General features: G+C 44.4%; 1 protein-coding gene across 2 annotated transcripts in view; it reads right to left on the bottom strand.

Moving 5' to 3' along the window:
• Window positions 1-2,075: 2,075 nt before the first annotated feature.
• SLU7 (SLU7 homolog, splicing factor) overlaps window positions 2,076-21,204 on the bottom strand; it is a 96,255-nt gene continuing 77,126 nt past the window's right edge. For both annotated transcript variants that reach the window (XM_073620860.1, XM_073620861.1), the window contains exons 15-16: window positions 20,622-20,726; window positions 2,076-2,406 (exon numbers count right to left, since the gene is read on the bottom strand). In XM_073620860.1, the coding sequence (XP_073476961.1) occupies window positions 2,227-2,406; window positions 20,622-20,726 (285 nt within the window). In that variant the 3' untranslated portion in view covers window positions 2,076-2,226. The remainder of the gene's footprint in view (window positions 2,407-20,621; window positions 20,727-21,204) is intronic.

Raw genomic sequence — 21,204 nt, forward strand, 5'->3', positions numbered from 1 at the left:
AGGAGGCTTTTAGTAAGGATTCCAGCTTTTTATCCGCTGGGTCTTTAAACCCTTGGGCATTATCCACTGGACAGGTTAAGCTTTTATTCACCGATGAAATAGCAGCATCAACCAAAGGTGTATCCCACCTTTTCCTGAATTTTTCCTCCATAGGTATAAAAAAGAAAACCTCTTTGGAGGCAAGTATATCCTGTCTGGGTGGTCCCAGTCAGCGTAAATCAGCTGCTCCAATAATGGATGCACAGGAAACGCCTGGGAACCTTGCTGAGGCCCTGCACGGGAGGTAACTTAAATCATGTTCTCACCATCTCAGACAGACTGAATAAACAATTTCTGGGATTGTGAAGCCGACAATGGTTCCTCAGAACCTGAGTTTCCCGCTGAGGACTCTTCAGCCTCTGCTTCTTCTTTTTCCCTTAGGGCCACCTCCTCAAAATCCTCTGCCCCTTCTAGATCCAAATCACCAGGACCCAACTGGCTAAGGGAGTCCTGGTGCTCAAGTGACTCTGCACAGGCTCAGGAGAGGGAGATCTATGCCGTTTCTTACCTCCCTGTGTTACTGAGGCAATCATACCCGCTATTTTGCTTAACATAGGCCGATGCAGGGATATTAGTGGTGGCCACTACGCCTGACAAATGCAATGGCTCAGCCAGGCCAAATGCCGCAGGTTTTTCAGGGGAGATTGATGCTGCAGTAGCCTGAGGTTGATCTCCTGTTTTTGAAGGAGTCACCTTAACCCCTGGACTTGCCCTACTCCCCGTACCTCGTTTTCTGGAAGACATTGCTTACAAAGTTTTGAGGAAAATACTCTCTCTGTGCTATATGGCTGAGATCAGCGTATAGCAATTACCACGAGCTTAACCTTCCAAGTGTTGCAATTGCCCGACTCACGTGCCCAGCTCTGTGTCCCACCGCAACAGGCTCCTGGCTCTTACGAGCCTAACCTGACAAGCAGCATTGATACACACAGGCGCCGACTTCCCTCTATATGCGTGCGCCATCACGTGACATACGCACGCTTGGGAATCTTACTGCGCATGCGCACGCCCATGGGGGACACGCGGCGATATAGACACGCCGCAATGCACACGGCGCCACCACCCGCGCATGCCATAGCGCACGTAGGTGGATGCAGGCGCACAGGCATGCGGCGCACTCATCTGACACACGCGCACGCTCCCTGCGCACGCCCAGCCCACGTGGCCCCCGTGCGGGAGCCCACACTAGTGCATCCTGCAGCCTACCTGAAACCATTACAGTGGGCACATAAGACACGAAATCTGACAACATCATGTAAATTAGCAACAATGGTAATATTATTTAGGCCTCCAGAGGAAGCACTCACCGATCCTCGCAGCAGGGCCCGACAGGCCCAATCTTCCCCCATCAGCACGGGTAGTGCCACTGAAGACCTTCAAGGACCGGGTCCCCCGTTGTTCGGGGTCCACAACCTTGGACCTGTAAGGCACCCTTTAGGTTTCCTTGGGCAAGTGAAAAAGACCAGGTATACCATATAACGAGGGTCCAGCGCCATAAAGGACACGTTACAGGCAAAACCTTGTTCTTGAACCAAGGCTCGAGTACCATCCACTTAGCATAATATGCCATCCGAATGGATCCGATTAAAACATCCTCACTGGGACATTATTTGAAGAGCTTCCACAGCCATGACCATCACCTTCAAGACACTGGCAAAAAACAAAACTAAAACTAAAGGTACTTCCTGTATGGGAGGGGTTATATGGGAGGAACCTTCTTACTATTGGTTGCCAGTGTCCAATCACCTAAAGGTAGCATATAATAGTCATTATTATGGTGCTCTGTGTCCCGTGATGTATGATAAAGAAAAGGAAACACTCACAGACTGGTGTATCATTATAGGGAAGGCACCCAGAGGGTGTGCCCTCAAAGGTGGGCTGGTGTTCAATCGCATGGAGGTGTGTCCCTATAACCCAGGGTCTATGCATACTCGGCCTGTGTCCTGTACTGTACAGTATTTTAAAATGTTTAGGTCAGTGACTCAGCAAGTATTAAAACGCAGTTGATCACCTCATAAAAGAAAAAAAAAAATCAGTTAAGTGTAAATATGACTATTTATTGAGAACAGAAATTTACATCTATACACAGTATAATCAATAGATTTATTGCACATTTCTATGATGTTTTGTAACAAAACAGATTTCCTTACAATAAAAATTGTACAAAACATGCAATGACGCCCTTCACTATTGCCCCAGGAAGGGGGCCATTGGGTCATCCGGCCTTTGGCGTTTCATTCTGTATGCCTCCATCTCTTCCTCTGTGGGTTCCCGTGTCTCATAAATACTGTTGTATGCTCTCTTCCTCTCATCCATCTGTAACATCTCCTGTACCTGCTTTAGACGTGTCTCTTCCGCATTCAAAGCCTGCATTTAAAAATTAAATAGTTATAGAAACACTGCAATGTTACACAGAGTCAGTGGAAATTCATGTGTTTGCAAAAAATGTGTACCATTACTTGTACAGGGAATTCTTACAGTACTCCTTGTACAAATCAGCTTTGCCTAACACCAAGATTCCAGCGCTCTATATGTTTCCTGCTCAGACTCCTGGTTGAAGGCAAGTAAACAGCAGGACTTTATTGTAAGTGCTTAGGTTAAGTTAGGACAGTTAAATTGTTCCCACTGCCAGAAGTCCCACATTCAAAATTACCAATGCCAGATTTCCAGCACTATAAAAATGTGTTGTACTGGAAAATATGTTTGTTTTCATGATGGCTGCCAATGGCAAGTATTAGCGAGAGCACATTACACCTATAATATTTCCGCTCTATGCAGGATACTTAGAGCCCAGAGAAACAGACACACCTCCAGACTGCATAATATCTGGACAATGGGCTACCTTGGGATAGAAATAATGGGAAGGCCCTCCAGTAACTGACAGAGGGCGGATGATCTGGGCAGGTCAGATGTCAAGCTACATATACCCTACAGAGGTTTTGAAGGTGGTGTTGAAAAAGACAGAATAAGGTTTGGGAAACGCTGGCACAATAAATACTTCTATATATTGTTTGACTGAGAACTGAAGGGAGCCAGCTGAAATACTTCAGACTACTAATTAAAATGTGCCATGTAAAATTCACAACTAATAAATGCTGTCCACTGTGCTTATCCTATTAGTCCTAGATCAAGCTTGGAATTTCCTAGTAAAAGGCATAAGTATGTTATCAAAGAAAAAAATGGGCTAGCTGCTTAGTCTGTTGATAAGATAAAGTCTTAAAAATGCTAATCTCAGGTTAAAGTGACCCATATACTATATTTTTATTCCCAAAAATAATTCACACACATTCACTACTGAATGGCTATGGGATCTATTTTTCATGAAACTTTCTTTTGGTGTTTTTCTCCCTCCTTGAAACACCCCTGTGAGCTCCTGAACCTCTGATTCTCCCCCCCCCCCCCCACTCCTTACCTTGTTGTGGTCATGTGCATTGCTCTATGCATGCTACAAATCCTTAGACCACAGTACATTGCAGGTGTGAGCAAGAGAAGGTCGCTGTACTCCTACATACCACTATAAATGAATACAGCCACCTTCAAACAGTCAGCTTACACTGGAGAAAAAAGGAATTTGGAGATCTGGAGGAGGCCGAGAGCAACAGAAGGGAGTCTTTTTTTCAAAAAAAGGGAAAAAGTGGGACTTTGAATGAGGTGGCTGACATTGTGGAGGTGAATTAGAACAAATAAAGTTTATTGATCAAGAACATTATATGAAACATGGCAATATAAAAACCACATAAACTCTGGTCTGCTGAATCATTTTGATCCACCCACACATAACATACAGGTGTGGCATGGCTATAAAGTACATAGGTAAATGGTTCTATTAAATATATTGCATGGGATAAATTCATATATATATATACATTTAACATATGAGCAGCACTAGCAGCAAGAGTATGAATAAATAAAACAATGAGACCGTAATTGATACCTCAAATTCAAAAAATTAATAGTCTATTATAGACAGAAATCGACATCGTGATTCATTACAGATATGGGTCAGCATTGCATATGCCCGACGCGTTTCGTGTAAAAACACTCTTCAGGGGCGGATGCTCAATTAATCTATAAGGTATAAAAGAATGGTAACATTAGTCTAGTTATAAATAATATAAAGGAAAGGCAGGTTGCCCCGTCCTAAATACTTACAGAGGGTCCAATGTGGTGAAATACTGCGACCATGCAACCAAGGTTCCAAACATGGTCTTTCCGGGGAGCTGAGGTAATTAAAGCCGTGTGCGGCAGGACGCATACAACCAAACCCCCCGATGACACAAAAACATGCTGCTGGTTCATAGGTGAAAAACAATGGTGAGCCACGTGACGGCTACCTGGGGTGGTCTGAAAAAATAGCATAAATTATGTGTGAATATTAATAAATTAATTAATATTCACACATAATTTATGCTATTTTTTCAGACCATGCAATGTATTTAATAGAACCATTTACCCATGTACTTTTCTATCATGCCACACCTGTATGTTATGTGTGGGTGGATCAATATGATTCAGCAGACCAGCGTTTATGTGGTTTTTATATTTCCATGTTTCATATAATGTTCTTGATCAATAAACTTTATTTGTTCTAATTCACCTCCACAATGTCAGACACCTCATTCAAAGTCCCACTTTTTCCCTTTTTTTGCATATACATGTACTAGGAATGGAGGCACACCACATATGTGCCTCATTTCAAGTCCCCCCGTTCAATTTGAATCGACATACCTGTACATCGGCTCCTTTAAGAGCTGTTTTTTTTTTTCTTTTTTTTCAGCCAGTACAAGATAAAAAATAGAAAAAAAGGAAAAAGAAAAAAAAAAAACAAAACAAACGCCTGCAAAAGAGGCCATATTTAAGCCCTAAAAGAGGTATGGACTGCAGATAGAAAGATATAAATTTTCCCCTGTACAAATCATTAGTAATACCTCATCTGGAATATTCAGTTCAGAAAAAATTATATTGGGGAACTGGAGAAAGTGCAGAGAAGGGCATCCAAACTGATAAGAAGCATGGAGGAGCTCAGCTATGTGGAAAGATTAGGAGGAACGTAATCGCCTTTTCTGGAGAGAATAAATTAAGGGGGGATATGAAGAACGTGTATACATTTATTAGTGGTTCATATAGTGAACTTGGTGGAGTTATTCACCTTCAAGTCATTACAGAGGACAAGGGGGTGCTCTTTGCTTCTGGAAGAAAATAGATTTAACCTCCGATTACGGAAAGGCTTCAACAGTAAGAGCTTTTAAAATGTGGAACAGGCTCCCTCAAGAACTAATTCTGGCCAGCTCAGTAGATTGTTTTAAAAAGACAAACTGGATGACACCAGGGGTCATTGATACAGGGAATATCTAATTGCCTCCAGTGGTATCAGGAAGAATTGTTTTCCCCCAGTGGAGCAAATAGGATCATGCTTTATTGTTTTTCTTTTTGCTTTCCAATATAACTACAGTGGCTACAAGCTGATTGCCTATTGCAGATTCAGTCTTCCCAGCCTGATGCAGGTCTACAATTTTGTTTCTAGTGTCCTCCGACAGCTCTTTGGTCTTCACCATAGTGGATTTGGAGTGTGACTGTTTGAGGTTGTGGACAGGTGTCTTTTATACTGATAACAAGTTTAAGCAGGTGCCATTAATACAGGTAATGAGTGGAGGACAGCGGAGCCTCTTAAAGAAGATACAGGTCTGTGAGAGCCAGAAATCTTGCTTGTTTGTAGGTGACCAAATACTTATATTCCACCATAATTTGCAAATAAATTCTTTCAAAATCAGACAATGTGATTGTCTGGATTTGTTTCCACATTTTGTCTCTTATAGTTGAGGTATACCTATGATGACAATTACAGGCCTCTCTCATCTTTTTAAGTGGGAGAACTTGCACAATTGGTGGCTGACTAAATACTTTTTTGCCCCGCTGTATGTGTATGGGAATGGTGAATATTCTGGAGAAAAAGAACTGGGACAAGGACACCATGATCCAGAAGACCTGAGAGGCCTTGATGGAGGATCTACTAATCTATGGGGTGACACAAAAAGTCTGGTGGAGAGATACCAAAGAAGGAACAGGGAGCAGAACTCCAGACCAGATCGTAGCCCCGGGGATAACACCTCCTGCACCTACGTTTTAGGAATGCAATTTGTCCAAGTGTTTCCCCACTCTTGAAAGTGGAGGCTCATCTGCATGCCGCAAAATGCTTGTCCAAGAATGTGGCTGACTTTCCTAAACCTTGCATGAAGATTGAGAAGATTTACATAGCCCAGTATCTTAACTAGTACTGACAGAAGAACCATGCAATAGTAAAACCAAGAAGCTTTCAGCAAACCAGCACAGGTGGAATGCAAAAATTACAGCCCCCATACTTGCCCACATGTACGCCATTGTCACAGTACAATCACAAGCAGGAGACATCAAAGGACAATTTTTAAGAGTGAAACTCTTTCCTTGCTTCTTTTCTCAGCTCTCTGGGAGAGATTTTTCCTTCCCGCATATATAAAGTTTTACTACCTACAATTACAACATGCCATTAGGGCTCAGGGAGCGGAGAATGTGTGGACCTCATCGCCAACCCCAATTTGCATTTAATTTCATTAGTTATCCATGCTAAGGGTCTTATTTCCTAGTGTTATAGTATGTTACTGAGTACTTCTCTAGATAGCTATCCCTCCAAGGCCAAATGGGGAAATGGGAGGGGGACCTTGGTCAGCTTTCAGGGGACCAATAGGAGGATGTGTTGCAGGCAGTGGTTACTAGCTCCTTAATTTTCTCACAAAAACTATGCCCCAGCTTTATATAGTTTTGAGATCCCATTACACTCCTGTCCACCTTCACGGCATGGGAATACTGGCAGACCCTCTGTTACAGGTGCAAACAGGACAAGGGTGACCTGATTCATTTCCTCTGCAGGTGTCCCAAATTGCACCATTATTGCACAGCAGTCCTGGGTACCCTTAACAGGGTGTTCCAAACTCGCTTATCCCTGGAGCCTAAATGTGGTCTTTTGTGGTATCTTAAGCAATACCATCCCAAAGGAACCCACACGGGTGGCAATTAATCGTGCCCTCTTCCAGGCTCAAAAGACAATTTTCCTCTGGAAGTCCTCCGATCTCCCCCCTTACACCAGCTAAGGGTGACGCATATGGAAAATACCCTTATATTTGAAAGGTATGTTTATCAACATAGGGGATGCCCTGGAAAATTTGAAAGATTGTGGGTGCCATGGTTGGATTCCCCAGACCTCAGTCCTCATGAACTTGTACAGATGCGGCTATTGCAGCGCCATGGTCGCCCAACATGACCCATATATGGTTATTTTGGTCCGACTCAAAAGGTTATACCCAGGTTACATTAAACTGAGGGCAAGACTGCGCCCCTTGATGTTATAATACTAGATGTTCCTGTCTTTTCTTTATGCTAATGCTTGGTGTAATGCTGTTGTGAAAAATGTTTTGTTTTTCCTGTAGATTTCTTTTTCTGAATGCTGCCGGACTGTGTCTATATTTAACTTTGCTATCTTTATTTTTTAATAAAGAACCTGTTTAACCGCTTGCCGACCGCCTCATGCAGATATACTGCAGCAGAAAGGCACGGGCAGGCAATGTCACGTATGGGTATGGTCGGCTTCGTTCCAGGAGCGATCCGTGCTGAGGGGGAGGCCACTGATTCATGGCCACCCCCTCGCGATCGCTCCCGGCGAATGAGAATCTTCCTCTTCTGCTGTAATGTAAACAGCGGCAGAGGAAGCGATGTCATCCCTCCTCGTGTCTGTCTTTTCGTTCCGGTGTCAAGGATAGAAGACATCAAGTAAGTTTGCACCAACACTACACGTACAGTAGAACATGCAGGCACAATTTTCACCACCCGATCACCCCCCTGCACCCCCAGTCACAGTGACACCAATAGCAGTTTTTTTTTTTTCTTTTTACCAATTATTATATTGGTGTCATTTTGTGACGGTTATAAGTGGTAGGGCAGTTAGTGGTAGGTACCCCCCTAACCCCCCCCTCCCCAATAAAGGTTTACCCCTTGATCAACCCCCGTCGCCAGTGTCACTTTTTCTGATCGCTGTATTAGTGTCACAGGTGACGCTAGTTAGGCAAGTAAGTATTTAGGTTCGCTGTCAACTTTTTATAGCGTCAGGTACCCCCATATACTACCTAATAAAGGTTTTAACCCCCTGATTGCCCCCTAGTTAACCCTTTCACCAGTGATCACCGTATAACTGTTATGGGTGACGCTGGTTAGTTGTTTTTTTTTTTTATAGTGTCAGGGTACCCGCCGTTTATTACCCAATAAAGGTTTAACCCCCTGATCGCCCGGCGGGTGATATAAGTTAGGTTTTAGCGTCAGATAGGGTCTGCGTCAACCCAGGCAGCGTCAGGTTAGTGCCAGTACCGCTAACACCCACGCACGCAGCATACGCCTCCCTTAGTGGTATAGTATCTGATCAGATCTAGCGTCCCCAGCAGTTTAGGGATCCCAAAAACAGTGTTAGCGGGACCAGCCAAGATACCTGCTAGCACCTGCGTTTTGCCCCTGCGCCCGGCACAGCCCAGCCCACCCCACCCAAGTGCAGTATCAATCGATCACTGTCACTTACTAAACACACATAACTGCAGCATTCGCAGAGTCAGGCCTGATCCCTGCGATCGCTAACTTTTTTTGGTAGCGTTTTGATACAGTCGCTAACAGTCAGGAGCTTTTTTACCTGTGAGTCTCACTACTGTACCACTAAATTTTGAGCCCAAACTGGCAAATCGAAGGTACAGTAGTGAAGAGGCCTACACGTTTCTGAGCATGACAGATAGTGAAGAGGAAGTCACTCATTTGTCAGATTCAGGCTCAGAATACAATCCTGTAGAAGACAGCGGCTCCATGACAGATAGCTCTGAAGATAGAGTTGTGGTGCCTGCCAATGTCAGGCATACCAGACCCCGATCTTCTTCTGCTGTTGTTGAGGTGCAAAAACGCAGGTCCCTCGTATGGAGCAGAGCAGTACTAGCGCCGCAATTCCTTCTGATGAACTGGCAAGCACCAGCGGCCTAGTACACCCTGGTCGTAGTCAAACCAGCACTGCAGTATCACGTGGTGACGTGGCGAGTCCCATAAGTGCAGTTCAAGCTGGTGAGGTGGCAAGCACAAGTAGTGTCCCGCTGCCACCAAAAAGACAAACACAGGCCTGTCGTGCCCATAGTGCCCTTCTTGCTGCATTTGCCAATCCTAATTGGGAACCCACCACTTCTGCAGCACCCGTACTTCCCCCATTCAAGTGGAAACCGTTGATTTTACGTCACTTTTTTTATTCGCTGTTTTTCGCCGAAGATCTCTATAGATCTATTGTGGACCAATGCAATTTGTAATCTGGTCAACACATCGCCACTATTCCCCAGCCCTCCCTTGCCAGAGATTGGAGACCAATTACAGTTTCCGAATTTAAGCTCTTTCTGGGCCTCTCTCTCAAAAAGGGGAATAACTAAAAAGAGTGAGTTGCGGGGGCGTGGCCTGAACTGGCATGGCGTGAGGAGTGAGAATCGGGAGCTCCGCTTGCCCATAATCCGGTTTCATATATCCTAAACTCAAAACTGCCATTTATCGGCTACCGCTGGATTCCTTACATTCCCCCCTGCACGGAGATCATGTCGCCTCCGAAACAGAAGACGGATCCCGCGGCCAAATTGGCTAAATATCGCAACACGGACAAGGAGGCTGGGGGAGAAAATGGCGCCGCTTCCTCCTCTCACACAGACGCGGCTGCGGAGGACACGGCATGTGTGCTAGAAGCCATTTCAGATTGTAAGAGCACACTTACAAGCAAAATCGAGGAGGTAAAGATTGATGTCTCTCTGATCCGCCAAGATTTGCAGAAGCTGAGGGATCGGGTCACTGAGACGGAAACCCGCATCAGCAACGTGGAGGACGAGATACCGCCATTGCAAATTCACACCAAGCGTCTGCAACACCAGCTTACCATGGTCCTCGCTAAGCAGGACGATATGGAAAACCGCTTACGTAGGTGTAATCTGCGGTTCATCGGCCTGCCAGAGGGCTCTGAAGGCCCTGACCCCCCTTCATTTCTGGAAAATCTCCTAGTCAACACCTTCGGCAGGTCCGAATTCTCCACTTCATTCGTGGTGGAGCGGGCGCACAGGCTAGCGGCGAAACCTCCCCCCCAAGGTGCACCACCGAGAACGTTCATCGCCAAACTACTTAATTTCAGGGACCGGGACGCTATCCTCAGGCTCACTAGACTAAAGGGAAATATTCCCTTCAAGAACAGCGAGATCAAGGTATTTCCAGATTTTTCAGCAGACGTCCAGAAGAAGAGGGCTCTATTCACTGAAGCTAAACGCCAACTTCGCCTACGCCATTACACCTACGCGATGCTCTTTCCCGCGAGACTACGGGTGGTCGGTACAGACCGTGCTCACTTCTTTGACACCCCAGAGGCAGTGTTTGCCTGGTTGGAAGACAAGGCCGCGCCGGATCATGAGCCCGCTTGATTTTCCGCGGTCCATCTCGCCCCTTGTTTACACCACCACAAGCCTAGAGGGACACATGACTTCCACAAAAACATCACCTGGAACAACCTCCTCACTCAGGTACTGTACTACCAGTATTAGTCGATAATTTGCTGATGTACTACCCATATATGAAATCCCTCACCCTCATAAGAACTTCCGCTCCCCTTAGCTCATTGTCCTGCTACTTTTCTGGATTGCAGCTCTCGATCCAGAATCCGAGTGCCCTGAGCATACATACCCATATACGAACCTCCTCACGCCCATAAGAACTTCCGATCCCCCAGCTTATTGTCCCGTTGCTTATCTGGACTGCAACTCTTGATCTAAAATCCGAGTGTCCTGAGTGTACATACCCTTGTTCAAGAGTGCAGTATTCCCAATTTGGAGAGATACGGACGGATACCCAGCGTGTACACAAGCTGTTGAACTCACCTATTAAGATCATTGTGGCAAGTGTTAACCCGAGAGAACACATGGGACAAAAGACTCTGGTCACTATGTTACCCGTTCCAGTAGTCCCCCTCTTACTGCTACTGCTTGCTTTACAGCGAAGTTTCGCTCCCCTAGATACGGGTGTCCCCTCGGAACCCGCTGTTTTTCAATTTCAATGCAACGTTTATTTTTTTACAACAAGTTGGTTTCCCTGGTTCGCCCGGTCCCAGCAAACTGCATTTGTTATCCACTGGATGCATTGCTTACCCGGGCGTTCTGGAGCATTGTTACAGTTTCAATCAGACTGTTCTGATTGGGTTGATGCTTGGTATATGAACCATATATTGAAGAGTGATTGCTGCAAGTGCTTATTTGTACCTATAGCTATGCTACACTGGGGTGGAGTTGTGCCCACTTTAGAAATCTGTCAATCTATCCATAATTGGTTGTCCTGGCCTGCAAGACTCCTAGCTGAGGACTGCTGGCGGGTGTCGCATGCTACCCCAATGTTGGGGTGGTGCATGACGTCTTGGACGGCGAATGATCGATACATACTCATACCAGACAACTAATATGTTAGAGATTAAATGCCTCACATGGAACGTAAGGGGTATCAGGGCTAAAGCTAAACGGACCGCAGTCCTCTCTTTCCTCAAAGCACAGTCTGCAGGCCTCATAGTGCTTGTGGAAACCCATCTCACAGGTCAACTGCAGATGTCACTTAAAAAACCCTGGGTGGGATGGTTATACCAGGCTCCGTTTACTGCCAATTCTAGAGGCATAGCAATATTAGTAGCGAAAACAATGCAATTTGTTTTATTAACCCTTAGATCAGACCCCCAGGGCAGATTTTTATTTTTACATGCCAAATTAAATGGGCTGGAATTGTTAATACTGGCATTTTATATACCTCCTCCCTTTCAATTTACTGTACTGCATGAGGGATTAGCATTTATGTCCCAATTCCCTACTGTGCCGGCCATGTGGCTGGGCGACTTTAACAACGTCATGAATAAGGACCTGGATCGTACCTCCATGGCGTCCCAGGCTGAACTCTCCCAGGAATACACTAGATTTGGTAGAACCCTTAATGATCTGGCACTTATAGACACATGGCGACATCGCAACCCGGTGAGCAGGGCATATTCATGCTTCTCTGCATCGCACAATGTCATGTCCCGTATTGACCTGATCCTAATCTCCCGCACCATCTCCCCCCTACTGGGAGAAGTGGGTTTCAGCCCCCGTATACTATCAGATCATGCCCCATATTGGATTAAACTTAAAATTGACTCACCACCATCAACATACAATTGGAAACTAAATCCATTCTGGCTGACGGCAATCCCAGATTTGGGGGAGATTACCCCTGAGTGGGATTTCTATTTCCAGACAAATAGGGGTACGGCACCCTTTGGCACAGTATGGGATTCTTTCAAATCCCATGCTCGCCTGATCCTCTCCCATCGCATCTCCCGCTACCGTAAGACATCCTCCCAACTACTCCTACAAGCAGAACAATCCCTAGTGGAAACAGAACGGAATTTCACTGACAATCCGTCGCCGCTCACAGCAGACCAGATGAAGTTACAGGCTAGAATTGTGAATAATCTGCACTTTGAAAAGGCTGACAGGAAAATATACTACAACAAACAGAGGCACTATGAATGCGGAGAGAGGGCGGGTCGGTTACTGGCGTACTTGGCGCACCTGGACTGTAGGCCCCCCACGGTGGTTTCACTTCGGACCACTGACGGTAGACTAGTGACAGACCCCGTGGAGGTGACTGGGGAATTCCGTTCATTCTTCGAGTCCTTATACTCATCCACCGTGAACAATCCCGTGGAGGAAATTGCCTCATTATTGTCAGATATAGAGCTACCCTCCCTAACTCCATCCCAGGTGGAAATACTTGAGGCCCCCATCACCGAAACAGAAATAACTAAGGCAATGTCCCTACTCAATCCGTCCAAAGCTCCAGGAGCAGATGGATTACCCCTGGAATTCTACACAACATACAGTGAGAGTCTGGTTCCCAAACTTCATGAACTATTCACTCACATATTTGAATCCGGGAATCTGCCCCCATCCATGTCAGAGGTAAATATTGTACTTATCCCTAAACCTGGCAAAAATCTAGAACACCCAGAGTCCTCCCAATCTCCCTTCTCCAATTGGACATAAAGATCTTGGCCAAGGCCCTGGCGCTCCGCCTGAACACAGTTATTCATACATTGATCCACCCAGATCAAACTGGGTTCATGCCAGCGAAGAACACGGCATATAACCTACGCAGACTCCATATGAATATCCAGGCCAAACATGACTCCCTAGGCTCCAGAGTAGTGGTGTCCTTGGACGCCGCAAAGGCGTTTGACTCTGTTGAGTGGGCATATCTTTGGGAATGCCTTGCTAAATTTGGTTTTGGGCCCAGGTTCATTAAATGGATCAAACTATTATATCAGAACCCGCGCGCCAGGGTCTTGGTCAATGGTAAAACCTCTGATTTTTTTCCTTTATCCAGGGGCACGAGGCAGGGATGTCCACTTTCCCCCTTATTATATGCACTAGCGGTGGAACCCCTTGCCTCGTCCCTTCGGACCCACCCGGGTGTTCGGGGACTAAGCCGAGAAAATATAATAGAAAAAGTCAGCTTATACGCAGATGACATGTTGTTATACCTGTCAGACGCGGGCCCTTCCCTACGGGTGGCTTTGGAAGTGATTCAAAGATTTGGTAGATACTCGGGCCTGAAAATCAATTGGGATAAATCCCAAATCCTCCCACTAGACATAAGTGCCCCCACCGAGATACAGACCAGCTCCCCACTCATCAGGGTTAGCGCTATGACATATTTGGGTATTGTGATAACCCGCTCCCCGGAAGACTATACTCGCCTCCTACATAGAACCCCTAATATCCACTTTGAAATCTAAAACGCAAACCTGGGCTAAATTGCCACTTGGGGTGATGGGTAGGGTGAATCTAATTAAGATGGTGCTCCTTCCCAAATTCCTATATGTCCTATGGCATGCCCCACTGTATATACCGCTAAGGATATTTAAATCCATTGAGACCATCCTTAATTCTTTTGTCTGGGGATCGGGTCGTCATAAACTATCCTGGCAAACACTGAAAAATCCCTCGGAGCTGGGGGGACTGGCGCTACCTGATTTTAATCTCTATTATCTGGCAGCACAACTCTCCCACTTCTTCCACCTAGACAAACATGATAGGGAACGATACCTATCATTAATAGACTCCCCCTTCGGACACAGATTCACGCATCCCTTCCAACTCATATTCCGAGGTACCGGTAAAATAGACAATAAAAAAGGGTTACTATATCATCACTGTAGAGTATGGGAGGTGGTGCAACGTAAACTTAGAACTCCGATCAATCATTCTCATACACCACTTTGGAACAATCCGAACCTAGGGGAACTGCTCAAGGTGCCAGGTCATGAACTGTGGTTAGACCATGGAGTTGGGTTCTTGTCAGATGTTTACGTAGATAAGGTGCTAAAATCGTTTCAACAGCTTAAAGAAAAGTTCAATCTTCCTAACACTATGCACTTCCGCTACCTCCAGCTCAGACATGCCCTTAGAGCACAATTTGGGGATGACCCCCCGGATGTTGAGCAACTAGACATTCTCTACATTATGCTAGACTCAGATCACCGCAAACTGATCTCAGGATTTTATAATTTCCTGCTGCGACCCACAGCGGTGCAAATTGCATACAGGCTGAAAATTCCCTGGTCTGAGGATGTGGGGGGGTTGGAGGATGATGAATGGGAAGATGCCCTAGATACATGCAAAAAAGTTTCCACAAAATTGTCAGACCGCCTCACGCAACTTTATATCATACACAGGACATATCTAACTCCTCTTCGTCTGGCCAAATATAAGTCTAATCAGAACCCGCTATGCCCCAGATGTGACAGCCCCTCCAGTACGTTCTTTCACCTCCTCTGGTCATGTCCAGCAATACAGGACTATTGGTCCCAAATAGTAAAATTTATTCATGATGAAATGGGCTCCCCCCTTACACTATGCCCTAAACAATGTCTGTTAGGAATCTTCCCAGATCCCGATTCAGACAAGTTTCACAAGATCTTTCTTCAAGAGTCACTCTTTATGGCCAGATTATTGATAGCCAGAAAATGGTTACAACCCATATCTCCGACACTTCAGGAATGGATCTCGAATATAAATAATGTTCTACCATATAAGAAGGAAATATACGTTCATAGGGGCTGCCCTGCAAAATATGGTAAGGTCTGGGACGCCTGGATGGGTAGTGCCTCTACCTGCAATGCAATATCTGAATAAACTACCCGATCTGTGCAACAACGAACACAATTAGGCGCATTGGATAGTGATTGGGCACTGTAGATATGTTGTACAAAACGCTGTTCCACTCAACATTAATTGTTATGTACTAACACCCCGTTTGCTACCCTTCTATGTACCCCCCACTAAGTGTATGCTGATCAAAATGTCAATGTACTGTCGTCCATGTATGCACTCTATGTAACCTACTCTTCCAATAAAACACCACATTGTTTTGGAAAAAAAAAAAAAAAAGAGTGAATTGCGGTCATATTGGTCCACTGACCCAATTCACCATATGCCCTTGTTCTCTGCCTCCATGACCAGGGCACGATACGAACAGATCTTACGGTTCATGCATTTCAACAACAATGAACTCTCGTCCTCGTGGAGACCCTGGATACGATCGCCTTTACAAAACTCGGCCCCTCGTAAACCACTTCAACCAACGTTTTGCAGACTTGTTTACTCCCCATCAAGTTGTCTGCGTTGATGAGTCCCTGATTAAGTTTTCTGTCCGCTTGTCATTCAAACAGTACCTTCCCAGCAAGTGTGCCAGATACGGGGTCAAGATGTATAAGCTCTGTGACAGGGCCACAGGCTATACATGTAGTTTTATGGTTTACAAGGGCAAAGATAGTCACATAGAGCCAACAAACTGCCCTGACTACATAGAAATGCTGTCAAGATTGTGTGGAACTTGGTGTCACCCTTATTCAGAAAGGGTTACCACTTGTACGTAAACAATTATTACACGAGCGTGACACTTTTTAGTCACTTGTTTGATCGTCAGATTGGAGCATGTGGCACTGTGCGATCTAATCGCCGGGGCCGTCCCCAGCGGCTTGTAGATTCCCGTCTTAGGCTGGGGGAGAGAGCCTGCTTGAAGTGTAATAACTTGCTCGCTATGAAGTGGAGGGATAAGAATGTTCTTGTTCTTACCTCCCTTCATGCAGACACGACGGTCCAAATTACTACGGCGACTGGTGTTGTGGAGAAACCCCTCGGTGTCCAGGAATATAACCAAAATATGGGAGGGGTGGACCTCAACGACCAGTTGTTGGCGCTGTACCTAGTTGCCCAAAAGGCCAGACGTTGGTACAAGAAAGTGTCTGTTTATTTCAATTGGCTTTGCTGAACGGAACACTCATGTGCTATACAGAGCTTCAGGACGGACTGGATCCTTCCTTAAATTCCAGGAAGAGATCGTCAGAGCCCTTCTGTTTCCAGACAGTGCTCCACCTCACCTTCCCCAACCAAATGCAGTAAGCCGGCTGCATGAGAGGCATTTTCCTTATGTCCTCCCGAGTACCCCTACCCAACAAACCCCCCAAAGAAGATGTCGTGTCTGCAGCAAGTGCGGATATAGGCGTCACACCCGCTATTATTGTGCCTCCTGTCCTGACAATCCTGGTCTTTGCATTGGTGAATGTTTTGAACGCTACCATACACCAGTTGAGTATTAGCGTAGGGTACAGCATTGCACAGACTAGGCACACTTTCACAGGGTATGCCAAGATGCCATCGCATTTTGAGAGACCCGAACCTGGAACCGGTTACAGTTACAAAAGTTACAGTTACCAAAAAAAGTGTAAACACAAAAAATATAGAAAATAAAAAAACAAAAATAGTTGTTTTATTGTTCTCTCTCTGTTGTTCTGCTCTTTTTTACTGCATTCTATTCTGCAATGTTTTATTTTTATTATGTTTGCTTTTCAGGTATGCAATTTTTTATACTTTACTGTTTACTGTGTTTCATTGTTAACCTTTTTTTGTTTTCAGGTACGCCATTAAGCTGCAGCGCGGATTTACTTATCTTGACAGCAACAGCGTTTGCTCCCACGATACATAAAGCCTTGACTCTAGCGCTGTCGGAGGTGATTTCACCACCACAGTTAAAAAAAAGAGCATATATGCCGAAGCATGGGGGCAGCAGGGGCGGAGGAGCAATTTGCTCCTACCTTTTGCGGGTGGATGCCCCCATGCTTCGGTATTTATATATTTTAGGCACAGGTTGCGTTAAAAAATGTTTTATTTTTTACCATTTTTTTTGTATTTGCTTTGCAGGTATGGTATGTCTTACTGTTCTACTGTAATGTTACTTTGTTTTATTGTTAACCATCATTTGCTTAGCAGGTACGCCTTTCAGCTGCAGCGCGCATTTATTTACCTTGACAGCAACAGTGTTTGCTCCCACGATACAGAAAGCCGTGACTCCAGCACTGTAGGCAGTGATTTCACCACCACAGTTTAAAAAAAGAACATATATGCCGAAGCATGGGGGCAGCAGGGGCGGAGGAGCGATTTGCTCCTAACTTTTGGGACGGATGCCCCCATGCTTCAGCATATATAAATGATGCATGTATGCCCATCATTAGAAGTGGGTGGATGAAGAGAGGTATTCTAATGGTGGGCATACCCACTGATCAATCTCTTTTTTTCGTTCAGCCCACAGTATTTTGCAGACCTCGCTTTTTGTCACAAAGTTTTGAAAATTGAAAAAAAAAATAAATTTTTTTTTTCTTTTCTTTATTTTTAAAAACAAATGAGAGCTGCAAAATACTCACCATACCTCTCAGCAAATAGCTTGGGGTGTCTACTTTCCAAAATGGGGTCATTTAGGGGGGTTTTGTGCCATCTTGGAATTTTATGGCCTTCAAAACTGTGACAGGTAGTGAGGAGTGAAATAAAAAATGTACGCCCTGAAGGCGGTGCTTGGTTTTCGGGGCCCCGTATGTGGCTAGGCTCCCAAAAAGTCCCACACGTGGTATCCCCGTACTCAGGGAAGCAGCAGAATGTATTTTCTGGTGTAATTCCACATATGCCCATGGCATGTTTGAGCAATATATCATTTAGTAACAACTTTGTGCAAAAAAAAAAGTTTATCATTTTTCCGTAACTTGTAGCAAAATATAAAATATTCCATGGACACAACATGCCTCTCAGCAAATAGCTTGGGGTGTCTACTTTCGAAAATGGGGTCATGGGGGGGGGGGGGGTTTGTGCCATCTTGGCATTTTATGGCCTTCAAAGCTGTGATAGGTAGTGAGGAGTGAAATCAAAAATTTACGCCTTTAGAAATCCTGAAGGCGGAGCTTGGTTTTCGGGGCCCCGTATGCGGCTAGGCTCCCAAAAAGTCCCACACATGTGGTATCCCCGTACTCAGAAGAAGCAGCAAAATGTATTTTGGGGTGCAATTCCACATATAACCATGGCATGTGTGAGCAATATATCATTTAGTGACAACTAAAGGGGAAGCACAGTGGTGTAGTGGTTAGCACTCTCACCTAGCAGCAATAGGGTCGCTTGTTCAAATCCCGACCATGACACCATCTGCCTGGAGTTTGCATGTTCCATATTCAAAAGACATGCTGGTATGTTAAATAGATCCTGTCAAAAAAATTGGCCAAATATATGTATGTTGTATGTGTTTGTAAGCGTGTCGGGACACCACGGGGTAAAGGACCGCGCTATACCGCAGATGGACACCAGCGGCAAAGAAGCGCCCTGAGGCGCTTCAGTTCGCATAGGTAGCACTATACAAGTCATTCATTCATCTTTTGTAAATTTTAATTTTTGTCATTATTCAATCATTTGGGACAAAAAAATTAAATGTTCAATGGGCTCAACATGCCTCTCAGCAATTTCCTTGGGGTGTCTACTTTCCAAAATGGGGTAATTTGGGGGGGTCTTGTACTGCCCTGCCATTTTAGCACCTCAAGAAATGACATAGGCAGTCATAAACTAAAAGCTGTGTAAATTCCAGAAAATGTACCCTAGTTTGTAGACGCTATAACTTTTGTGCAAACCAATAAATATACGCTTATTGCCTTTTTTTTTTTTACCAAATTCACGTGGCTGCATACATTTTGGCCTAAATGTATGACTAAAATTGAGTTTATTGGATTTTTTTATAACAAAAAGTAGAAAATATAATTTTTTCTCAAAATTTTCGGTCTTTTTCCGTTTATAATGCAATAAATAGAAACCGCAGGGGTGATCAAATACCATCAAAAGAAAGCTCTATTTGTGGGGAAAAAAAGGACGCAAATTTTGTTTGGGTTCAGCATTGCATGACCGCGCAATTAGCAGTTAAAGCGACGCAGTGCCAAATTGTAAAAAGTGCTCTGGTCAGGAAGGGGGTAAAACCTTCCAGGGCTGAAGTGGTTAATTAAAAAAAAAAAAAAAAAAAAGAAGGAGTGAAACTCTTTAAATATTTGGCGGTACATCAAGTCCTTAGTACTTAAAAGTTCAACATCTGGAGTGCCAAAAGGATCAATCAGCGAACGTCTGCCACTTGGTGATACAAATAAACACAGGTCCCCAGGGTCCTTGAGCATGCCCTTAGCAACACAGCTTTTAAAGCGGTAGTAAACACCTTAATTGTACCTACAGGTAAACTTATAACAAAGCTTACCTGTATGTACAAGGAATATCTCCTAAACATTCACCGTTTAGGAGCTAGTCACTACTTCTGCAGCAGGTGATGTCACTGGCACATGTGCACAGCATTCTGGAGGGACAGCATGCCATCCCATCAAAGCGATGTGCATGGCCATGTCTCGCATGCGCCAGAACGAGGTCATTGCGGCTCACAGAGCCCCCGAAACCCGGAAGGAAGCCTGGGTAAAGATGGAAGCCCTGTCAGCATAAACAGGGTGTCACTGAAGGGCTTCAATTTAAGGCAAGAGTTTCATAGTATGCGATGCATGCTATCCCATTATAACTTGCAGGGGAATTTTTTTTTGTTTCACGACTTTAGTACCACTTTAGGTCAAAATGGCCAAGTGCAGCTTACCCGCAGTGCAGATAAACTGCAGCTGATCATTTTGTGACTGATTAAACACTGGGTAAACATTCAACAGGGATTGGTCCCACAGAAAATGGATTATCCTGATTGTGGTTTAAAATCTTCATAATACTATTCAAAATAAAACATTTTAAATTCTGAACCATTTTTTTTTTAATTGTGGCCCGCAACCAGTTACCAAATAAGTGTCCCTCGCTTTTCAAAAGGTTGAGCACCCCTGGTTTATAGTGTCCATTTCTCCTGTAAGTAGAGGTATAACCTAAGAATTCCTATGTCTCTAAATGGATAATAAATAACTGTGCTATGCATGAAAAAGTTTGATGCTACCACTAGAGGGCAAGCATATATTTGGTCTTTGCTACAGCTTGTTTATACAGCGCTTTTTTTTTTCCCAGAAGATGACAATTCTTCATAAATATTCTAATGAACGAACACACACATTTACATTTCAGATTGTAGAATTTATTAGACGTAAATTCTGCATCTACCTTCTTTAGCTTTTCCTGCTTCTTTTTCTCATCATTTTCACTGTCGGAATCTCCACTCTTACGGTGCTTTTTCTTCTTTTTCTTTTTCATCTTTTCCTGATGGATCTGTGGACAATTATAAGAGTTACATAGTAGGTGAGGTTGAAAAAAGACTCAAGTCCGACCTGTGTGTGTGTAATTATACTTGTTACTTGGAAGATTTTTTTTTTACCAGGTATAGTGAAAGCTGAACAATATCCACGAACATCTGTTCAAATGTTTGTCCTGAAATTCCCAAAATCCCTTGAGCAGACTGGGAATTCTCTTTTCCAGTAAACTTAGTTTACAGTATCAGTATTGGAAATTTTCTACATAGCTGGGTAACAGGTGCGAGTGCAAAGCAGCTGTAATTTTGCTTTTTTTACTGCCTTTGAAATGTGTGCACATGGAATGTATGAAATGCTTAAAAACAAAGAAGATTTGTCAGCCAGTGTCAGCAGCCCTACTAAAATGAACTGATATCAAAAGTAACTATTTTGGGTCCAGCATTTTAAAGACTATAATTTTGCAGTACATAAAGCCCCAATGAAGGGGAATCCATGGA

The sequence above is a fragment of the Aquarana catesbeiana genome, linkage group LG03, assembly GCF_042186555.1.
Source record: "Aquarana catesbeiana isolate 2022-GZ linkage group LG03, ASM4218655v1, whole genome shotgun sequence".
Classification (NCBI taxonomy): domain Eukaryota; kingdom Metazoa; phylum Chordata; class Amphibia; order Anura; family Ranidae; genus Aquarana; species Aquarana catesbeiana.